Here is a 24,951-nt window from a genome sequence, read left to right on the forward strand (position 1 = left end):
ATCAGTCTGAGAAGCAAGAGCCGAAGACAGAAGCCTGAAGATGATGAATGAGACTTCATCGAAACCTTGCCTAGATACTTCGAATCTTACGCGGGAGAAAACCCGAACAACCAAAGATCCACATACAAATACCCATGAGAACCTCAGAAAACAAATATATATATATATATATATATATATATATATATATGTGTGTGTGTGTGTGTGTGTGTGTGTGTGTGTGTGTGTGTGTATGTGTATGTGTATATATATATATATATATATATATATATATATATATATATATATATATATATATATACACATATATATATATACATACATACACACATACATATATACATACATATATACATACATATACATATTCTTAAGTTTCCGTGGGTACTTACATACAGAAGCCTGATGATGGCAGATGAGATTCTGCCGAAACGTTGCTACAACTTTAAAAGCACAACTACAATGACGGGGGAAAATACCCGAACAAAGCTGAATGCCATACATGTAAGTACCCCTGAAAACTTAAGAAAACATGTGTGTGTGTGTGTGTGTGTGCACGTGTGTGTGTGTGTGTGTTTCTTAAGTTTTCGTGGGTATTTATATGTATGGTATTCAGCTCTGTTCGGGTATTTTCCCACGTCATTATAGTTGTGCTTTTAAAGTTGCAGCAACGTTTCGGCAGAATCTCATCTGCCATCATCAGGCTTCTGTATTGTGTTCGTCTGTGAGTCAGGCTTTCACAGCCATTTCTGTTTTAAATTTGGTGCTAGCCTACTGGTGCCTGTGTTAGAATGGTTTTTTCTTCATCCTGATTGGTTGGGAGTCTTGGTCTGTGTTTGTTGGTCTTGGAGTTTGCTCTGTTCTGCTTGATTGGTGCTTCTAATATCTTCTGTCTGTTTTGTAGCATTTTTTTGTCTTGATTGGCTGGCAACATTGTGTTTCATGTCTTGGAGGCTTTTAGTGCAGCTTGGCTTCAAGTAAACGGATGGCTATCATTTATTAGGAAGCTAGGTTTCATCTGGGTGCCTGGTTGGGGTGTGTTTGAGCTGGAGGTATGGGGGGGTGTCTGTTTGTGCTCAGGTGTTTGCTTGGCTTGTGGTGTGGAGATTTTTGTTTGTTTGTTTGTGAGTGCAGGCTTCCAGATGATTTATAGTCTGGTGGAGTCATCTCTTCTATTCATGCTTTCAGGTCTCTATGGCTTCTCTGATAATTCTGTAGCTGGGGTTTTCTATCGTGGCTAGGGTTTTGGTACCATTGAAGTCGATGCTATGGCCTGTGGTTTTCATGTGTTGGACTAGTGAGGAAGTGTGTTCCAGCTTTTTTCTGCAGGCAGGTACTTATTTTTCTATTGGTCTGTCCGACGTATGTGGCAGGGCATGATGCACAGGGGACTTCATATATGCCTTGGTTTTCCAGGTCAATTTTATCTTTGGGGTTTCTTAGGATGGCTGCTATTTTTTTGTCTGTTTGGAAGGCAGTCTTGATGTGATGCCTGTGTAGTATCTTATTGATTTTGTCTGTAGTACCTCTTATGTAGGCCAGGACAGCTGTTCCATAGGTCTGTTCATCTTCTAGGTCTCCATTATGTTTCAGTGTGGTTTTGTGGATCAGGCCTGTGATTTTGCTTTTGTGGAAGCCGTTGGCTGTCAGTACTTTAGTCAGGGCGCATAGTTCAGTCTTTATGTGCGTCTTGTCTGCCAGGCATTTGGTTCTGGCAATCAGTATTTTGGCCACCGAGTTTATCTGTGCTGGGTGGTGGTGGGATTGGGCGTTGAGGTAGCAGTTGGTGTGTGTTTTCTTCTGGTATATGGTGTGTCCTAGTGTGCCATCTGTTTTTTTGTAAATTGGTACATCTAGGAATGGTAGTCGTTTGTTTGTTTCCATTTCCATGGTGAATTTGATTTTGGGGTGTGTGCTGTTTAGGTGTGTTAGGAAATAGTATTCTTCCTGTGCTGGCACACCATTTCCTTCCATTTTTGAAAACATTCTGTTGTTCAAAATGAGAAGTGGAAAGAAAGGCTATGCATTTTTTTTTTTGGTCGAGTGGAATTGTATGTAATATTATGTCGCTACACTTTTCCAGCTGAAGTCAATCTATTCCAGTTATTGTGGGCCAGAGCCTGCAGGCTGTGCTATGCCATCCTTTGGTCCAGCATGGTACCCAAGTCAACTGTTTCGGTCTAGATGATTCTATTACAGGGGGAATAGTTCAGAGAGGTGGAGAATGATCAAGCTGAAGTGAGCCTGGTAATCATGAGTCACTTCACCCCAGGTAATGCCCTTCTATCCATAAAGGGCAGAAACTTAAGTGATGGCAGCCAGGAAAATTACTGTGGGAGCTTGGATGGCAGTTTTCTGCAACTTTGAGAAACTCTCGTGTAAAGTAACCACAGTATTGTTCACCTTCTATTATTTCTAAAACAGTGGTTTTGGTGGGAGTACAGAGGAGGATGTTCTAACAGGAAGGAATGAAAGGCTGAAAAAGGAAAAGACTCCATCCCATCAAAAACAACAACCATAAATAAAACATGGGGCTGCTAAAAGAGGCCATTTGATGTTTATTTAACCTGAATAGTGCTTCAACCTTGAACAGAGCAGCTGGAAGACAAACACGACTCACAGGGAAATAATCACCATGGGGAAGCAGGAGAGACAATGCAGGGTACCCGACTCTGATTGCAATAACCTGCTCTGTTTCCCTTTCAGGTAGAAACATCCGTCTCAGGCCAATCACCCCAGATGATGGCTCTGTAGGAGGAGGTCCATGTTTGTCTCTGGTGGCAAAAAGTAACAAATAAATAGATAAACATCAGAAATCTTAGTAATAGCTTTTCTGACCCTTTATCAAAAGAGCACAGCTCACAGTGACTCCGACAACAGGTAGAGCATATCTGGATTCTATTTCTGAAATCAAGGTTTAGACCAGGATGGTGATGGAGGAACTTTGAACTCTCCAGAGGGGGTATTGAAAGATGCCTCCCAGCAACTCCGGTCAGCCTGGCTGGGAGTCCATGTTAAAGAACATCAGGGGGTGGGAGGGAAGCTTCCCCAGTCCTAAATTGAAATAATTCAGTGGTGAATCAACTTTAGATGAAGTGTTCTTCAAATTGAGTCCAAACATTTAGCAGAATGCTATTCTAATGTAGAGCATGCTACAGGCTTTCTTATTTCTGGGAAATTGGCCTTATAATTTTGCTAGTGAAATTGCCAGGGTATAGTATTGGACAGGTAGGCAGGACTGCAATCGGCAGGGCCCTGTTGGGATTACAAATCAACTTTCAAAACCGGCACAAGTTTATCTAAGTACTGTTCTTGAAACAGCCGCAGGACATTAAATATGCCTGTTTTTACTACTATTACTATACTTTAGCTCAGGAATAGTCATCAACCTTTTATGCTTGAGTGAGCCAATTTGAAATTTACAGTTTGTCACAAACGCTCCCACAATGGCTGCCACAGTAAGGAAGAACACTCAGAGAAAGTAAATTGGTGGCAGTGCCCTCCTATATTTTATTTGGGGCTCTTCTTATTTCAATTTTCTTTTGCTCTTTGTTTTTCCAGCCACATGGAATTTTGCAAATCAAGCCTTGGGCCACAGCATCACACCCTGTCCTTTGACTTTGAAGTACAACAGATATGGATCTATAGTGGATCATGCCCTGCAGAGGGATGTGGGCAAGCAGCCCCCGTGGCTCTCTCAAGCAGGGCTCCCTAAGACCATCCCACACAATGTCTACCGTTGCAACCTCCCACTAACGAATGGTTGCTGGAATTGGGTATTTCTAGTTCAACAAAAAGAAGGACAAAACAGGTGACGTGATAGCAGTGGTCCAATATTTGAAGGATTCCACAAAGAAAATGGGTGAAACTAATCAAGAAGAGAAGCAATCTACAACTAAGGAGAAACTGCCTGACAGTAAAGACAAATAATCAGTGGAATGACTCACCTCCGGAAGTTGTGAATGCTCCCACACTGAAGGTTTTAAAGAAAAGTATTGGACAACCATTTGTGTGAAATGGTATAGGGCTTCCTTCCCGTGCAGGGGGTTGGACTACTAGAAGACTTTCAAGGTTTCTTCCAACTCTGTTATTCTGTTATTTCTCTGGTTGTTTCTAGTGCTAGATTCATTCATATTCTCTCCCTCCCTTTCCCCTCCTTCCCCCCTTCTTGCCCCTCCCTCTGTTTTTCTCCGTACTACCGCACTACTGGCATGCCAAGATGAGTGTAGACTGAAAATGGTCTTTTGGAATGAGACTACAGATAGTCCTCAACCTATGACCACAAATGATCCCAACATTTCTGTTGTTAAGACGGTTGTTAAGTGAGTTTTGCCCCATTTTACAACTTTTCTTGTTTCTAGTTGTTAAGTTAGTAACATGGTTATAAAGTGAATCTGGCTTCCCCATTGACTTTACTTGTCAAAAGGTCACAAAAGGTGATCACATGACCCCTGGGACTTATTATTACCTTTATTGTCACAGTACAACATGTGTACAATGAGATTCGTGCACCCCCACAACACAACTCACAATTAGGACAGACCTCCCTAACCCAGACCCAATCTTATTACACTACATGACCTTGTTGCACAATGTGCCAGCCCTGCAAGTCTATTATACTATATTGACATGGAGTTATTTTCCGTTCAAAAGTCTGACAGCCCATGGGTAGAAACTGTTCTTCAGCCTGTTGGTGTGGCTGGCTATGCTTTTATATCTCCTACACTGCAACCCTCACAAATATGAGCCAATTGCCAAGAGTCTGAATTTTGATCACGTGACCGTGCGGATGCTACAATTGTCATAACTGTGAAAAGCGTCCAAAAGCCATTGTAACTTCAAACAGTCATTAAATGAATGATTGTAAGTCAAGGATTGCCTGTACTGATTTCAGAAGAAAATACCTGTGATCTGCTATGTAGATTAAAGTTAATGAAGAATTGAAGACAATGGGAGAAAGGAAAGCATTATGAGTTCTGCTGGCATCGAAACTCAAACCTGTCTTCCAGATAGAAATAAGTGCCCAGAAATATACACAATTTATACAGCTAGATTAGAACAAGATAGGAATACAAAGGCAAAGGCATCATTCAGGTCAATCCATAGTAGAAACAAAAATATGTGAATTCTAGGTCCATATTTCCCCAGATGACTACTTTTTCTCCAACCCTCCTCCAGGTTGGGAATATTTCTTAGCTAGTGGGTGCTAGAAAAGGAAGACAAGAAATTTCTTCAAGATGGAAAGCAAAATGAAATTGGCCCTTGTCCCCCCATGGGAGACTCACAATAAATTGCCAAACTCACTATCTAAATTGGAAAGTTTATTTTCAATGTATGGTTGGCAAATGCAGCACCGATTGATTCATGCTTTCATATCTGAATCTTTGGATGTGTTTTCTCCTCCCTCACTAAAGTAGTGTGGAAAGAAATATCCATCTGGTTCAGTTCCAAGCCAGGAGAAAGACACTGGAGACAAAATGGAGGCTGGAGGCTATTGGGAAAAAGGGGTCCATTTATTGATGGACAGAACCACCAAGCACATGATTCTGGTGCAGCTGACAAAATGGAGTTGAGAGTGAGGGGTTTTTATACCTTCTCTTGGGCTTTGCACTTGAACTTCCTGTTCCTGTCCAAGAACATGTATTCTATTCTGTTGCAAGACTCCCATGGGTCCATGTAGGGGTTATGTAGGGGTCATAGCTGGCTCTATAGGCAAAGTACAAATCCTAGGAGCTTGTCTGAGCTAAGTTTGGTTGAAGTTTCTGAGGGTGATGCAATGAAGTGGCTTTGGGCAATTCCCATTGTGGTTGAGGGCTAATCCTACCTTTATTCAGAGCTCGCTGAAGGGAATTTCAAAATATCCTGTCTTGAATGGATTTCTGTCTGCAATATTTGCTTTGCCTGTGAATAGAGCTACCTAGATACTTGGCTTCTTTCAATAAGTTATTTATCTCTTAAGTGCTGACATCTGCTGGGGGCTATTAAGAAAGGTGGGGCTGCTTTCTGTCTCCAATAGCATATTTCTCCATTTATCCCATAGGGAAATATAATCTGCCTTTTTAATATTTCCTAAAATATATTTCATTCTTCTAAGAGAGGGGTGGGTACTAATTTTCTCTAGTAACCTATGTGGACCTCAGAGTTACTCATGCAGACAAAGATGAGGCTAAAGCCAGTGTACTGCTTTGTCATTTGGTTTTAAACTAAAGAATCTTTTCATAAAGGAAAAATCAGAAGGATAGAAATGTAATGTCTATGTGGGCACACTGCTGGGAAGAAATCAATGGAGAACTCCAGTGTCTTTAGGTCACATTACTTTAGCAAGTTTCCTATTCCTTGGCCTGCAGGCTATACGGCTCCAGGCTTACTGCCTGAAGGATTTACAGATTTATCTACAAATTTAGCTAAAAAGAAGCAATGCTGAGAGAAGAGTTTATGATCTTGTTTTTTACAGGACATTTTTGTCCCTACGATAACTTTTAAAAAGAACTTTAATATTTTTAAAAAATAAATACGCCTTCTTTGAATTCTGTCATCCTAATAAGTTCATTTATTAGGAATGCTAATTCACAAATATTCCCACCCCAATCCATGATAAGTGTGACTATAACTTTTTAACATCATTCAATACTTACAGTATTTAACTGCCATTAATAAAACCAACATAAATACCTTATGAATTTATTCTAAATTTAAGACACTATAGGCTTCAATTAATTCATGTATAAATTACTGCTAATTTGGAATAGTCACTATTTTCAATTAAAGTGGTTTTATCTTAATTATCCTTAAAATGAAAATAAATTGAAACATTTGTAAGAGCATTAGGCATTATAAGTTCAAGAGAGATAAGTTCCAGTAAAATAAATCATAAGAAAAAATACAATATCCATTTTAGAGCAGAGCCTTCTTGATTTGATGATTCCTGACTCCAAACAACTTTCTGGGGGAGCTTTCAGTGCCCAAGACAACATTAAACAAAATAATAAGAAGCAACAAGCAAGCAAGTCAAGCTAGAAGAGCAAAGAAAGAAAAATTAAAATGGCAAACCTAGCAGATACCCTCAAATATTCCACAATAACAGAGGTGGGTATTCAGCAGGTTCTGACCAGTTCTGGAGAACTGGTAGCGGAAATTTTGAGTAGTTCAGAGAACAGGCAAATAGCATCCCTGACTAGAGATTTTACAGTATCCTTTCCCCTGGCACGCCCACCAAGCCACACCCACAGAACTGGTAGTTAAAAATTTTGAATCCCACCACTGACAATATGATATCTGGTTGAAGCTAGAGATGGCTCTGCCAATCAGGTTCTTCTGTGTAGTTCATTCATAGCATCCCTTTAAATTTTATATTATATTGCAAAGCAATCTATTATATCTATTAATATCTAAATCTCTATCTAAATCTCTATCTAAATCTATACCTCTCTATTTGTATCTCTATCTATATCTCTATCTATACATACACACAATTATATAGATAAAAATATATGCAATAGTGGCAAATATCTGTACCTCAGGTGTAGCATGAGGGTGGAGATTTGTTCTCTGAGCTTGTGGGTTGGTTTCCAAACATTTAGTTACCATGTTAGGTAACATCTTCAGTGGATTCGGTGGTGGGATTCAATTTTTTTTACTACCGGTTCTGTGAGTGTGGCTTGGTGGGTGTGGCAGGGGAAGGATACTGTAAAATCTCCAGTCAGAGGTGGTATTTGCCGGTTCTCCGAACTACTCAAAATTTCTGCTTCCGATTCTCCAGAACCAGTCAGAGCCTGCTGAATACCACCTCTGGGTGGAATGTTAATGTTGGTGTTCTTCTGCTTATAAGGGTTTCATGTGTTCAGTCAGTCTTATGATCGGGGTGGGATATGACAGGGTTAACTACTGGTTCGGGATTTATGAGCTTCCCTGCAGTCTGCGAGCTGTGCACCAGTAAATCGTCATCAGCAGCGGCCTGCAGAGAAGCAGCCTTTGAAACAGCCCTCTTTTCTTGCTTTTCTAACTGCAGCTGTGCCTTGTTTGGCAACTGAAGTTGAAAAATCAGGAAATAAAAATCAGGTAAGAGCCCAGGTGGATGGGTGGGCAAAAACATCAGCAGACATAGAACTGCTCTTCAGAGCTACCGGTTCTACAGAAGTGGACAGAACCGGTAGAAACCCATCCCTGTTTATAAAAGATGGTGAGGGAAGACTTACCTGACACATGAAGCCATCCTTATAAGGGGACATTACGACCACATGAGCTCTTACCACATTCTACTGAAGATGTTACCTAGCCTGGTAATGAAACATTTGGAAACCAACCCACAAGCTTGGAGAAGAAACCTCTACCCTCATATATAAATATATCTTAACACTGAGAGCCAGTGTTGGTAGAGTGATTAAAAACACTAGGCCAAGATCCAGGTGATTGTGAGTTGCAGTCTTCAGAGGCATGAAAGCCGGCAAGGTGGAAGCCTTCTTTCAACTCTACATTGGAAATATTTTTTTCAACAATTTTCCCCAATCCGCAGTGGATCCATGTGGTACATTAACGCCCATAACCTTTAACAGAAAGGCATTCAGTCTGCAGTGGACTGGTTTGGACCACATATAGTAACAACAATAAGATTGTTACAAGAAAAATCATTTTTTGTCTTTGTGACTTAAAAATTAAATTTGACCTGACTAGAGAAATATTGTAGTTTGGGTGGCATTTTTAAAAAAGTAGATAGTTAATTCATATTTGATATTATATGATTGATTAAAGTAGGAGAATATAATATGAACATTGGTATTTTAGAGTGTTGACTGTTTGTATTTTAAATATTGAATATTCATTTAAACTAGAGAGAGGTTGGTGTATTGAATTGGTGTATTGAAAGATTCAGAAATAAAAGCTCTGCCAGGAAACAGCAACAATCTCAATTGTGGTTGACCTTGGACTGCTGTTTAGATCCTAGCCTCCTGCTCATCCATCATTCTGGGGAGCTGTCACAGCTGAGCAGTGCAGCTCATTAATTATATATTAACTTCATTCATGATTTTTAATCCATACGTAGGGCAAGCAGAAGTTAGCTTAGTTTCTCTTTCCTCTTCTTCCTTTTGATTTCCAAATTAAATAAGCAGTGTGTTCCAGGATTATAAACGAAATTGGCACCTACATTTAAATTTCCTTGAATGTAGAGAAAATAAATAATGAATGCTTTTCAAAGAAAGATATTAATCAGACTGAATTTTTAAAATGATTATAAACAGTTGAAATCAGGGCCAGCAGAGAGAACCTCTAATACTTCCCATGCTGCTGATCTGCCTGCCCAGGAGCTCCAGCCAAGGTTAGTGATAAGGAATCTTGGGAGTTGTAGTTCAGTCATAATTGTAGGCCTACATCCTCCTGAGGTTGTGGATGATGTATTACTGGTTAATCTGGAACAAAAACACTCCTGTGCCCAATTACAATCAAAATCTTTTTGAAAATATGTACAGGAAATAGCTTGGATTATCATTGTTTTCATAAATGTAATTGGACTAGCACCTTTCTGTTATGTAACAAGCAGCCATAGATTGATATCCTATGAGAAACGAGACTTCTGTCTGCAAAGAGCCTACCAAAACTTGCCACTCTGAAAGATTTGAACTTCACTGGCAAGCATCTCAGAAAAGTGATTTTTGTTGGAATCTTAATATTGAGAAAAAGGCTTAGCTTGACTTCCAGTTTTTACAGGCTAGCTATATTAGTGTGGGATCCATTGTTTAGTTTAAAATGATTGCAAGACAAAACTTATAAAAGAAGACAATGGTAATTTTATTTACTACTTTGCAAAAAAGGTGCATCGTGCACGCTCAGGTACAGTGGGCACACTTTAAATCATCAATATACTTTGTTTATATTCCCTATCTCCATCGCAGATTTACCCCACACTGTTTCCTCATTGGCTGAGTATTCAGGCCACCACAATCTATTCAAGGTGCCTAAAATGAATACATTTTCCCCGTCCCTTATTTACAATTTGTCTCTAATTTGTCTCTAGGGTTTGTCTCTAGTTGTCAGAAAATTCCAGCTAAAACCAGTTTTGAGCATGCCGAGAGCCTTACATTCCTCAGTGCTACCTGCAATTTTGAGTTCAAGAAACATTTATGAGGTTAGAGAAATGCACAGTGTTTTCTTTTCAAGGATTAGCATGACCTTCTACAATTTCTGTAAAAACAATACTCCTTTCTCAAAAGGGTTGTAATTTGACACAAAAATGTGTGTATTAAGTAAGCTGAAGTCCTGCCTGATATGGCCTTTAGGTTGCAATCAAAAAGGAGTAACTTCCATTGAACTCAATGCGATAATGCAGAGTGAAATGTATGGAGCTGTACTCATAGAACTACATTCTACTCTGGGCCTCATAACTATGGCAGTATAATGAACAAAGTCTAAAATTAGAAGCGGAAAGGATCAGGTCTGAATCTCCAATTCTTTCTGAATTTAAACCAACCCACCAATGTGGTGTAAGAATAAAAATAGGGAGAGAAGGAATGGCAATGTTCTCTTTTAACTTTAAAATTAATTTTATTCCAGTTTGAAGCCTTTTGAATTATGTCCAAGTCTCATGGTTCATTGTGGAAAGCAAACAAAGGAAAACAGGTTAAGTGCAAGGTCACTACATGAATACCCTTTGTGAATCAGTTATCACATTAATTCAGTTCCTCCTGCCAGAGAAACAATCAATAGGACTGAGAGATAGCATTGCTTTTCATTGGGCAATTGCTTTGGTCAGAAACAAGAATCACAAAATTCACTGTGAAGGCAAGATCTGGATGGCACTGTATTTGATTAAATTGCCAAAATGACCAAACAAACCACAATGTATTTCGAGTATAGCAATTGCCATTTTTCTCTTACACACAACCTGGAAACTTCAACAGCTCAGTAATTTTATTTCAAATACAAAGTATTATATCTTGAAGTTAGGCTTTAATCCCAGATGTATACACCCACTTTCTTACTGATCTCAAGACTTTATTTTCTCCTTCTATTTGATGTACAGTGTTGGTCTTCCTTATTTTGTTCAAAGTGATAAGAAGAAGGGGAAATCTATTGCTACGAAATGCTACCAACACGAGCTAAGATTGCTGGGAAATGTAGTTTCCTGCAGTGAGTTCATTGTATGCATAAAAATGGAAGGATTTGTCATTACCAACATCAGAAGAATGATTGGTAAAAATGATGGCATTTGCTGAGATGTTCAAATTGACTTATCTGACCAGAGAAAAGATTTATTTATTGCTGGCTGGAAACCCCATGAACAGTGAAGAAAATGAATTTATGATGTATACTAATAATTACAAAGGATTATAAAATTATAGAAAGAATATAGTCATGTTATAATCTTAAGAATAACAGATAAATTTATAATTGTACCTATAGCTGTAAAGATTGGACTTTTTTCTTCTAATTTTCTCCCTTTTTTGTACTTTTTAGCTTTCTGATTTCTTTTCTTCTTCCTCCTTTATATTAATTTGTATTTTTTTTTTAAAAAAAGTATATATACATGTGTACATGTAGTTTCCTTTCTATCAATAGCCCTGAGGAAATTACATATTTTTATGCACTGGTCTGCAGCAAATTCTGTATGCCGCTCATCAGAATATGAAAAATAATAGACTTTCCTATCTCCTGGCTAACACTGACAGAGTTTTTGGATTTTTCATTTTATAAAATTAATTCTTATCATATTCACCATATTCTTGATAAGGAATGATGGGTGGTCATGCTTGATGAAGGATGGTCTGAACTATTTTTCATAGGTTAAAAAAAAGTGCGGGCTATGATGACTGAATGAGATGAAGTTAAGGAGGCTTTAAAGCCGGGGTCCCCAAACTTGGCAACTTTAAGACTTGTGGACTTCAACTCCCAGAGTTGAAGCTGGCTGAGGTATTCTGGAAGTTGAAGTCCACAAGCCTTAAAGTTGCCAAGTTTGGAGACTGTTAGTGTTTGGGGATAAACCCCCTAGCAGAGTGTGCAGCAGCAGTCAAGCCAGGCAGGCAAATGAGAGAGAGAGTGGGCCCAAGAGTATACACACACTGGAGACAAAAACACTGTTTGTAGTTATAAAATAGTTATTTATTGCACACAGAGATTAAGAAGTGTCATTCAGTCCATATATCATTATCCAGTATATCCATCCAGTTATCAAGTCCATTAACAGTAAATACAATGTCCTTATCTGCTTGTAAATCTTTTCCTCCCGATACCTTTATCTCAAAGACAACGCTGAATCCTCAGCTCACTAGGCAAACAGTCCTTGTGTTCAGTTGAAATGGTATCTGGCACTGTAGCCATCCAGAAGCAAGCAGACAGACGTTCCAGCAGGCAGCAGACCAGGAACAGAACCAGGTGCATCCAGAAGCCGGACTCAGACAGTTGCATCCAGAAGCCGGGCTCAAACAGTTGCATCCAGAAGCCGGGGCTATTACGTTTCCCCTCCTACCTATATGGCTGCCTGCAACCGCACCCACAATGACATTGCAGTTTCTTGTGCTTAAAGCTACATAGCACTTAATCCTAGGTTTACATATTTATTCAACCCAAACCAGTTGGAGTATTCATATACCCAACATTCTCCCCTTTTGGGTGACATAAATATGTAATGCCTTTACATTCTAAACCCATATTTTTTATAACTCTTATCTCCCCTAATTGCTTGATTTTTACCTTCTTGGCTAATGATGTTATTATTTCATTTGCTTCATCATTAGTCTTAGTTATCAGAGCAATATCATCAGTAAACAACAATAATAATGATATTTTCCCATTCTTTTCTCTCTTAAATAGACATGGGTCGGCTAAACCAGCTTTAAACCCTATATTGGTCAGTTCCTTCACAATATACTGGTTCCATTCATAGCCCGATTGTTTAAGACCATAGAGGCTCTTCTTTAATAACCAACAATCATTATTATTATTATTGTCTCCTTTAAATCCATTAGGCCTTTTCATATACACAGTATGTCTTAGTGGAGCATGCAAGTAAGCAGTTTCCACATCTAAATGGTTAACTATATACTTCTTGCTTGCTGCCCACACTAATGCTGCCCTTAAAGTTGCTGCTTTCAGACTAGGTGCAAATACTTCATCATAGTCTTTTGCACTTTGTCTAAAGCCTTGGGCTACTAACCTTGCCTTATGGATTGTGATTCCATCCTTGTCTGTTTTTATTTTAAAAATCCATTTGCAGCCAATGGTTTTTTCATTACTAGGTAATCTCACGTTTTCATACACTTGCATATCCTTCAGAGACTTCAATTCTTTATTAATTGCTGCATACCAATTTTCTTTCTCTTTAGAAGGATATCTTTTAATCTCATCCACAGTATTTGGGATTCTATTTTCCTGGCACACTGTATTAGCCTGGTATCTTTCAGGCGGTCTAGAAATACGTGTAGTTCTTCTGGGAATTACAGGGCTTGTATGAGGACTTTCTTGAGTTACTACCTGTTCCTCATCTTGCTCAGCTATTTCTTCTATTTCTTCTTCTATGGGCACTATCTCTTCCTGTACTTCTTCCTTTACTTCTTTCTTAAAGTTACAGGGATACTTAATGGGATTTCTATATGATTCAATAATCACTTCTTTATAGCTATCCTGCTCTAACTTATCCCATCCTACGTGCTCTAGAAATTGGGCATTGGCACTACATAACACCCTAGATGTGCCTTTCTCCCAAAATCTATATGCCCTATGGTTAGCTTGGTAACCAACGAAGAATAACTGTTTAGCTCTATGTTGCCCTTTACGCCTGAGTTGTGTAGGGATATGCACCCATGCTGGTGCACCAAATGTGTGCAGGTAACTCAGATTAGGCTTCCTGCCATGCCACATGGTGAATGGTATTTCACCAGTGGTTGAGTTAACAATGTTGTTTAATAATTGATTAGCACACATTGCAGCCTCCCCCCACAAAGAATCAGGTAATCCAGAATCAGTTAACATTGTTCTAACCATTGCCTGTAGTGTTTGGCCTCTTCTCTCTATAAATGCATTGTGCTGTGGTCTGTATGGTGCAGATGTCTTATGAGCTATTCCAGCTGCCTTTAATCTATTCTGGAATTTGCTATTAACAAATTCCGTACCATTATCTGTCACCAAGATTATCAGTTGCCGTTTAGTCTTTCTTTCTGCAAACTTTAACCAGTTGAAGAAATGTTGATATGTTTCAGTTTTGCTTTTCATTAAGTAGCAAAACCCATATCTAGAGTAATGGTCCATAATGCTCAGTATATATCGAGCACCCCCCATGCTGGGTTTCTTTGGACCTATAATGTCTGCAAATACTACTTCTAAAGGTTCTTTAGTTTTAAAACCGTTTAGCCTATTTGCAGGCAATATTTTACTCTTATCTTCACAACAGACATTACAACGCAAATACTTATCACAGGGTTTTAACCTTATACCTTCAGATAACTCTACTGTACGTTTTAGCATTTTAAAATTTACATGCCCCAAACGTCTATGCAATAAATGGATACATTCATCATGAGGCTTGATATTGTTAAATACAGTCTGTGCCTCCCCTTTCTTACTATCATGTAAGACATACAATGTTCCATTTAAAGCTGCAGTTACCTTTTTGTTATCTCTTTCCAGTGTGCACTTATTATTCTTAAATGTAACCACATATCCTAGTTTATCTAATTCTCTTACAGAAAGTAAATTCATTTTTAACTGTGGTACATACAACATTTTTATGTTCTGGTTTAAACATGGACAATATGCAATACCTTCACCCTTGGCCTTGAGATGCCAACCGTTAGCGAGTGATATATGCTGAGAGCTTGTAGACATTTTTATAAACTTTGTCTTATCTCTCGTGATGCAGTGGGATGCTCCACTGTCCACCACCCATATATCATTCTTCACATCACAGTTGCTAAACATGGCCAGTTCAAAGGATTTCTTTGGCTTCTTTACATTCTGGCATTTTCCTTTTCTGCAGAATCTTGCCAAATGTCCTCTGCCTCCACAATTAAAACACTTTTTAATTGTGTATGCCGTTGAAGATAACTTCTCTTCCTCCGGGTGCTTTACCTTGCATAGCTGGTTTCTTTCAGGCTTTGAAGATAATTTCTCTTCATTAGGCTTATGTGCTCTCAGCTGGTCTCGTTCACTCCTTCTCCTGGCTTCCTCTAATAGCCTGCCGGTTATCTCAGTTACTGATAAACTGTCTTTTGGCAATACCTCTAAAGCAGTCACAAAATCATCATAGCTTCGTTCCAAAGAAGACAGTATAATGTATACTTGTTGCAACTCATTAAATATAAGCTCTTTTTCTTGTAATTCTTGAAAAATGCTTTTCATACAGTTTAAATGAGTTAACATGTCTCCATTTTTCTCAAGATGTGTTCTAAAAAGCTTCCGTGTAAGATTTATATGAGCTCCTACACTGTCTCGAACATAAACCTTCTTGAGATTGTCCCAGCACTTGGCAGCACTTTCCTCTCCACGAATATATATCAGTTGCTGGTCTGAGAGAGTGAGTCCTATGATGCACAAAGCTTGTTCATTCTTTTGCTTATAGTCCTGTATCTTTCTGGCATCCTCATCAACAGTAGGATCTAAGTTGGATACATGTGGTGGGTTTGTTACTATGCCCCACAAACCTTCTCTTCGTAGAAGTAAACTACACTTCATTGACCATGAAACATAGTTTGTTCCATCTAACCTGGATATCATGGACAGACTTGGCAAATTTACTTGTGCCATTGCTCTGCAGAAAAATAACTATTCAACAAACAGTTTGTCTTTACAGTAATGTGTAACTCTTGACCAAAAACTCCCTCTGGTATATCCTGGCTAGCTAGACTGTGCACACTGCTGGGCCCATAACCAATGTTAGTGTTTGGGGATAAACCCCCTAGCAGAGTGTGCAGCAGCAGTGAAGCCAGGCAGGCAAATGAGAGAGAGAGTGGGCCCAAGAGTATACACACACTGGAGACAAAAACACTGTTTGTAGTTATAAAATAGTTATTTATTGCACACAGAGATTAAGAAGTGTCATTCAGTCCATATATCATTATCCAGTATATCCATCCAGTTATCAAGTCCATTAACAGTAAATACAATGTCCTTATCTGCTTGTAAATCTTTTCCTCCCGATACCTTTATCTCAAAGACAACGCTGAATCCTCAGCTCACTAGGCAAACAGTCCTTGTGTTCAGTTGAAATGGTATCTGGCACTGTAGCCATCCAGAAGCAAGCAGACAGACGTTCCAGCAGGCAGCAGACCAGGAACAGAACCAGGTGCATCCAGAAGCCGGACTCAGACAGTTGCATCCAGAAGCCGGGCTCAAACAGTTGCATCCAGAAGCCGGGGCTATTACGTTTCCCCTCCTACCTATATGGCTGCCTGCAACCGCACCCACAATGACATTGCAGTTTCTTGTGCTTAAAGCTACATAGCACTTAATCCTAGGTTTACATATTTATTCAACCCAAACCAGTTGGAGTATTCATATACCCAACATAGACCTCTTCTTTAAAGCCTCACCTGAGATTTCAAGCAAAGATTACAAGTAGTCCTTGACTTACGACCACAATTGAGCCCAAAATTTCTGTTGCTAAGATACTTGTTAAGTGAATTTTGCCCCATTTTACAATCTGTCTTACCAGCTGTTAAGTGAATCACTACCTTTGATAATAGCACAGTTGTGAAATGAATCTGGCTCCTCTATTGACTTTGCTTGTCTGAAGATCATAAAAGGGGATCACATGACCCTGGGAAATACATGCCAGTTGCCAAGCGTCTGAATTTTGATTATGTGACCATAGGGATGCTGAAATGGTAGTAAATAAGAAAATCAGTCATGTCTTTTTTTTAAAGTGCCATTGTAGTTTCGAATGGTCACTAAAATGAGGACTACCTGTACATCTTTGTTCTTGTCCCAACCCCATTCTCATTGTCCTGTGTTAAAAAGCTAGTTTGTTTTGTCACACTATAAAATATTTCTGATAAACAACTTGGGTGCCTTTGTCTCTCCACTTAGCAACTTTCAAGCAAGAGATAGGCCACAACTGACTTTCTGAGAAGATTCATGCCAATAGCATTGTCTACCATGACATCTATCCTTTGTATCTGAACGTCTGAAATACAAAAGTTACAGAAAAAGATGCGTTTGTATTAGAGGAAATAATTAGCTTTTAAATAAAATAAAAGCAAGTAATAAATAACCAAACAAATAAAAGAAAACAAAAGAAATAAAAGCATCCTGCCATTTCCATCACCTTCAGCCGTAATGGCCTTTAGGAACATATTTTAGTTTTTTAAATGTATCATTGCACAAAGTGCCTGACAGCACACTGCTTTTCATGCATCACTCTACTGTGAACTTATAAATCTTACTGTGAAAAAAGAAATTAGACCTATTATTTTTTCAGACTTAAGCAGAGTTTTGAATCATCAAATTGACTAAAATATTGGGTTGAGCAGGCTGTTATTAGGAAAATTGCCAGACGAGTATTATTTATATTGAGTTAGCCTGGCTATGGGATGACAGGGTAAATGGTGATGGTAAAACAAATGGAACTATGGGCCACTTTTTAATATGACCCAACCTATATTCTCTGAGGAAGAGCATGTCTCAAGAGTTCGGCGTGGTTTATTTCTAAGTTAAAATCTGCTAAACTGGGTTATAAATCTATTATATAAAACTAATATTATTTGTTTTAAATGTTATTGAACTGCTTTCCTCAGGTTCAAAAGTACAGGAATGTTGTCTCAGATGATATGCTATAAATTCTGTAAAATATAATCAGCTTGGGAGTAAATCCTGACTGAATCAGGGATATCAGAGCTAGAAGAGAATAAAAGCTTAGAGATTCTGCAGTGAACTAAGAAACTGCTAGTCATCTCACCTGTGCTGTGAACTCGATGCCCCACTTCCAGCAAGACATACAATTCAATCGTGCAACTACAACCTGGTGTTAAAAATGTTAGTGCTGTTCTATATATCAAAACCCTAAATGATTAATCATACAGGTTTTAATTGAATTGCTGTGCAATCTTATTCTTGCGCACTCTGAAATAAATCCTGAGTTCAATGAAACCTATTCTTAGTCATGTTTATTTTACTCTGTGTATAAGACTGGTCTACATTTGCATGAAAAAAAAAATCAAAACATAATCCCCTCCCCCATGATATACAATAAGCTTATGCAATCAAATCCTCTCCGGATATATCCCCAGCTGCTATACCACTTTGGATGCTTAATGGAGGTTGTAGTTTGATGTCTGGAGTAGGGGAAGATGGGTGTACAATGACAAACATGCCATTATATTAAAAAATTTCCTTAAAATACTCTTCATGCTGTAAAGTTCTTCCAAACGTCACATCTGATGGTGCCATTTTAGAACTATTTTGTAAAAAAAACCAAACATAAATGCAGATAGAAAAAACATACTATGCTTTTCACTAGGGATTTTCTCCTGTATATGAAATTCTTTGTTAAGAATCTCCTTTATATTTTTTTCCCAATTCCCTTTTTTTCACTTGAAATCACAAGCTTATAGCCTACCCCATAGGAAATGTTTGTGCCTGTGTGTTTATATTGTGTGTGTGTGTGTGTGTGTGTGTCCTACCAACAGAAGCAGCACTTAAAACCTGTAAACAGGAGTGAAATCTCTGGAGGATCATGCTTCTATATACACAGCCTAACATTACAGGTGAGGTAAAATGGAAAATAATAATAAACTACTTCAAAGGAGAATCCTTCAAAATTTGTTATGAAATAACTGTTCTACCAGTGGAAGTCTACATTTACCTCCTAGAGTAAATCTAATTTTTAGATGCATTCAGAATATTTTGCTAAGTACAAAGGTATAAAACAGAATGGGAATAGCTAAGCTTAATTCTAGAATATCATGGAAAATAGCACTCTTTGTTAAACTGTGTTAGATATTGCCCTATTGCACTGGGTTAGTATCTGATGGTAAATGTCTGGATTGTGTTGGCTTAGTGACCACATGGATTTAAGGCATGTTTTTTCTTTAGTGAAAATTAATCTAAGCTTGGAACAAAACTATAGTTCATTATATTTTGTTTCATCTCTCAGTACAGACAATAACAGGCAGCTCCAACTTTTATTACAAATTGAGATAAGATGCAATTTGCTTTTATTTCCTCATACCTTTTCCTTATTGGGGGAAAAAAATCCCAACAATTGCAGAATTGTTTATTTGGAATCTGGATGCCATCATGGGTGCCTCCATCCAGGAGACATAGGTTAGTATTGTATACACATCACACTAAGCCATTTACCTTGTGAGTTCACACAACATGCTAAATTAAAACTAAGCAAATATGGCTTAGCACAAAGTGCAAATCCCACTTATTATACTTCAAAACTTTGCTAAATATCTCCATGGTTATTTCTCCACATTAAAAATTCCCACTGGTAAAAATTGAACATTAGAGGAAAAAAAGGCCTACTTTAGCCTCTATGTTTCCCCCTGAAGTAAGTTCTTAATGTACAGATTTCTATTTAACAGAAAGCATTTGAAAAGCCATTTCTCGTTGTAATATAATAGGAAAGAATGCAGGGTAGCTCCCCCTCCCCACTTCCCTCCTGAATGGGTAAACTGTCTATCCATAATTAACTAAGCTCCTAGCTATAATAAGAGGTAGAAATAATATATTCAGTGACAGAGAATAAGACATGTCTGGTTGTCTTATCAGTGAATGGAAACTGTAGAAAGCTTCCCATTGACCTAATTATGGAATCCTATCAATTCAAGTTCCAAAGGTAGCAGATATTTTCTATGCCAGATTTGGCAATGGGGGAGCTAATGTTGAGCCACGGTAGTTCTATTAAATAGAAGAATTCATCTTATGTCTTCAACATCTTTAGAAGGGATAAGAAAGAAATCTGGAAACTATGATCAGCATGTACGAATGATGCAGTTTGTTAGATTAACTGGGGAAATGGCGAACAAAGGTATTATTTGAGGCTAGAAAGCAATATAATTCATATCTGGGTAGTGACTGTGTGTATCACTTTAAAAAGACATACCCAAAATAATATACATAGGTATCAAAAGTCAAATGATAATGAGGGACATAATGATTGTTCCTAGTTAATGAATTCCATGTGCATATTTGAATGTTTCTCCCTTTACTCATTATCTCAGATATTTTCAAAATCAAGCCAAATGATCTACATTAAGAAGGCATAATACATTTTAAGCATTTTAATTTCTTCAATCTGCCAATCTTCCTGGAAAGTATTTAATAATAGTAATAACAAGACAATTTAATATAAGCAATTTAAAATGAATATACATTTATTATAAATATTGTTGTAATTTTAAAATTAACACATTTAATAATTACTAAATTGATCACTCACTCAACTCCCAACAATTCTAGGCTGTTTCTAACATACTTGCTACAGCTGATGCAATTATACAGTAATCTATTCTTCACAGAAGATTGGGGAAATATTCTATTTGCCCGACTCTAAAAATGTCAAGAGTTAAATTCTTGGTAAGCCACAGAAGAACCTACAGTTTCCTGTGTCTTTAACTGAATGCTTAGTGCTTCAAAATCCAGGTCAACGGTCTTTGATTAAACCCATCTGAAGAACAGGCAGCCTGTCCCTCAATATCACTGAGGCCTTCCAGATGTTCAGTATACCTCACAACTTCAGCCAGCATAGCCAATAGTGACATATGCTGTAGGGAGTAAATCAATAACATCTGGCCATTATGTTACTTTTACCGCAATGGATTTTGTTTTGAATTTATTGGTTTAAGCTAAACTTCCGTAATAAATGGAAATAATATTGGTGTCACAGTTCCAAGACATTTGGAGGAAACAGTGCTGCCAAGCCCTGAGATTAGAGAGATATTACAATCCAAGTTATCCAAAAATGGTGGATGGGCAGCCTTGATAAAAGCATGTCATATTTTAATTAGAAATTCCCCAAAGCCTCTCATGGGCCACTGTGGGAGCAGAATCTAAGAAGACCTTTGGCCTGATCTTCCATAGCTTTCCTTATGTTTTATACATAAGGTACCCATGTGACTGATTTTTTGTATGTAAAACATGTTCTGTTCACTGCACTTCAACCTCCTATTTTCAGTTTGCTGAATCTTAAATCATAAAATTCTTCTTATATAATTCAGAGTATGCAACTGTTTGGCTACCAAGTCTTTCTTACATTTTGAATGATCTTAGTCCATCCCTTTTGAATAACCAGACCAAGACATTGTTTCCTATCTACATGTTTTTTTAATGTTCTCTTACATGTTCCCTGGGTTTGGCAGAGAGCACAGCAACAAATGACATTAAATTCAGGCTTATACTATCCATGCAGAAGCCTTCATTCCTTCAAAGTATTATTCCCCTCTTTAAATTAATTCATATTCTAAAAAGCACAGCCAATTCAAACTGCCAATGCCCAAGGATTGTGCTCTTAGTTTTAAAGAATGTTATCTTTATAATGCTAAAATAAATATCCTATGTTGATCTTGGAAGGTTTTCTACATTATTTCAGAATTGAGGAAAATTCCTCTTTCCTTAAGCAGGAAATCCCCAGAGATATAAAATTTTAATTGTTTTTTTAAAAAAAGCCATTACAATGCCAGATGGTTAGATGCAATGTATAGTGCGGAAAGACCAGCATTACTCAACAATAGGAGAGTAGAAAGAGACTCTTATCAGAGCTCACAGAATGCGGGATCTCTTCACAAGGATGTCATTGTTCTCTACCTCTTCCTTACAGAGGTTAGCCCGAAAAGATTTCACTTTATCCTGAATCTCCGAAAGGAGAGCAATCTTTTCTGTCAGCATGGTTTCAAACTGGGTGGCGTAAAACTCCATGTCATATTCAACATCTTCAGCCATCTTCAGAAAAGCTTTCAGCCATCTCAGTGATTCCTGATGATCTTCTACCTGAGCTTTCTCAATTTCTTTCCTCTTCTTCTGCCCTTTCCCTCTGCAGCTGAGGCTAAGAGCCGGCAAAGGGACTTGATCCTCTTTCCGTGCACAGATTTTGAATTCATCCGTCTCAGGCAAGCTATGATTGCTCCAAGGCTGAGTGGAATCCTCCAGCTGATAGAGAGACTTGGACAGGATACGATGGCACTGTTTGAAGGCACTGGGATCAACCACCAGACCTTTTACCCGATTGGCATATCTGAGGGTATTGAGTGTGTGCTCACATGACTTCATGCCTGGGGAGATGGTGGCAATCATGCAAGTGCAAGAGTTTTCTCCAATGAATGAGTCTCTAAGGACTTGGGTCAGCTTGCTAGCTCGGAAAGGTGTGTGGCCTTTATTGCGCCCCAAGGCTCGAATGCATTCTTTCAGGGCCAAGAGGCTCTTATTGATCTCGGCTCCCTCCAACCTGGTTAGTCTGTCTGCCCTGCAGGTATCTGCTCCCCGCTCATTGCCAGCCAGGTCAATCAAGGAAAACTTGCCATACAGTCTCCCTTTGCGCTTGAGGATAATCTGGAAAACAGCATGACTCCGGGAGGAATGGGAGTTGGCTGAAGTCTGGCCGGAGGTCCTGCATCGGTTCCCAACCTCAATGAGCTTCAAGACGTCCTCAACACAGATGACCTCCTGCTCCAGCAGCCCCACCACCTGGACTTGCTGGTTGCTATCCTCCAGGACCCGTAGCCGGTTCTTCCAGTTCAGCAAATCATAGACTTTTCCCCAGTAGATCTCAAAAAAGGCGCCAAAAACCTGGAGCTCCAACATTTTGTAGGTGGGCTCCTGCAACAGAAAAAAGACATCACGGGCGGCCATGGCATAGATGCCTTTGGCGGAATCCTGCTTCTTGCCAGAGAAGTCCCCTCCCATCGTGTGGGTCTTGCCACTGCCCGTCTGACCGTAGGCGAAGCACGTGGCCATGCCGCCGCGGAAGATGGTCTCCACCAGCGGTTGGGCCGTGTGCTCGTAGACGCTTTCGTTGGTGGCACCGTCGTCAAAAGCGTGGTCGAAGCGGAAGGTCTGGTGCTCCAAGTAGCGGGTGAGGTCGAGCTTTTGCCTGGCCTCGTGCACCATCACCACACCCGAGCAGGGGATGGTCACCACGTCCACCTCCTTGATCCCCGCCTCCCGCTGGTTGAGCGGCCGCTTGCGGACGCACACGCAGATCTTGCGGGACGAGGCCCCGTCGTTGCGGCCGTTCTGCGGCAGGAGGCAGCTCTGGGCCAGGAGGGCGGCCGCTCCGCCGCGCAACAGGGCCTCGCGGCACTGCTGGATCATGGCGATCACGTCCGCGTGCGGGTGGGCGTCGCGGGCGTCGCGCCGGGCTCGCCTCTCCACCAGGGCCAAGTGGCGCTTCTCGCGCTCCACGCGCAGCCGCTCCACTTCCAGCACGCAGGGCGACTTGCGGGCGGCCGTCGAAGCGGGTCTTCTCAGCTCGCGCTCCACGCCGTCCCCTCCCGGCTTCTCCCTGCTGACCGGGGTCGCCGCGTAGGGGGGCGGCGGCGTGGGGTGGTCGCCCTGCTCCGACGGGGTTTGCGCGGAGAGCGTTCCCATTGGGGCCAAGTGAGGGTTGAGGCCGAAGGCTTGGGCGAGCTCCACTTTTTTGCCCTTGTTGGTGCCCCTTTCGATCCATTCCACCGTCACGCTGTTGGCGTCGTCGTGCAGCGCCGTCACCAGCGCCGGGTGGATCCGCCCGTCGCTCCTCTTGATGTCCAGATAGGTTCCCAGCCGGATGGCCCCGAACGGCTTGGCCATGGCGCTCGGCGGCTTGGCCTCGGGATCACACGGGTAACTGCTGCCGATCCCGGGCAGCCGCGGGAAGCGAGAGAAGGGGGCGGGTGGGAAAGCTGGTACCCTGGCTGGACAGTCACGCTCATTCAGCGCCTGGTGGTAAAAGGCACCCTTGCGCATGGCCCAGCCAGTGCCCTTGGCCGCCCGCCTCGGTTGACGGTCATCCGCACCACGGCCTGCGTCACAAGGGCTCCCCGAAGTGGCTACGACCCATCGCTCGAGCTTTACGCTCGTCCCGTGGCTTTGCAGGACTTCGCGGGATCGTCTGCCGGGGAAGAACCGCCGGCAGGACTTGACCTAACGGCGGGATCCGTCGCCACCCTTTACTGTGGTACCTTTTCCTAAAGTAAAGTTATCATGGGTCAAGAAGCAATCAAATTTGTCTCGGAGTTAATAGCTAGAGCTCCCGTCTTAAGCATCCGGCTAGCTCCAGACTGGTAGAAATAGGGATTCCCAATATGGTTGAATTCAATATGGTTGCATTCCTGGTGTAAAAGAGAGGATGTGTGGGGTTTGAATGGGGCCCGAAATGAGGCTAATGAAGATAGAAACCATTTCCAAATAAACCAATTCTAGGCTTCCATAGCCTTTTAAATCAGTTGCACATTCACAGCCACTGACTAAGCTAGCAGGGGGGCACTGGAGGGCCATGGTTTGGGGAAAGAAGCACACGTGTGATGGGTGATATAGAAATTTGATAAATAATGAGAATAAAAATAAAGCTTTTGCCCTCTGTGCCACTCCCCATGTCCTCAACAGATCCTTGAAGGAAGTAGCTCGCTAGTCAAGTCTGCCATCCACGGGTTCAAATGGTGGGATTGAGAAGTTTCCCTAGTGGTGTTAATGACATGCTCAGTTTGCTGATTGGATAATGGATTAATGGTCCAATATTCCATGATATGAGCATTCATAGACCCAGAGCTGAAGTTTATAGTGCTGTCTTTTTTAGCAGTAATCCTTCCTGAATTGATTCTTATTTTTTTGTATGCAGCAATTCTTTCTTAAATATGCTGAGCGTTTTCCAGGGAAATGGGTACCTGATATTTTCCCATTAATAGTATGCTAAAACTAGTAAGACCCAAGTTCAGATTCCTAATAAACCTTGTTGGGCAATTTTCACAGAATGGTTTGGATGAAATGGAGGTGATGGGTTTTTACTGTATATCGGCAGTATATTGGCATACTTCATGTATATTGGCATGA

General features: G+C 40.2%; 1 protein-coding gene across 1 annotated transcript; it reads right to left on the reverse strand.

Annotated features, from left to right (window-relative positions):
- Nucleotides 1–20,531: 20,531 nt before the first annotated feature.
- KIF2B (kinesin family member 2B) lies at nucleotides 20,532–23,883 on the reverse strand. The gene has a single exon (XM_026711088.2). The coding sequence runs from the start codon at nucleotides 23,866–23,868 to the stop codon at nucleotides 21,688–21,690; it is 2,181 nt and encodes a 726-aa protein (XP_026566873.2). The 5' UTR covers nucleotides 23,869–23,883; the 3' UTR covers nucleotides 20,532–21,687.
- Nucleotides 23,884–24,951: the final 1,068 nt, after the last annotated feature.

The sequence above is a fragment of the Pseudonaja textilis genome, chromosome 2 (genome assembly GCF_049901715.1).
Source record: "Pseudonaja textilis isolate UNSWEBS1 chromosome 2, rPseTex1.2, whole genome shotgun sequence".
NCBI lineage: Eukaryota > Metazoa > Chordata > Lepidosauria > Squamata > Elapidae > Pseudonaja > Pseudonaja textilis.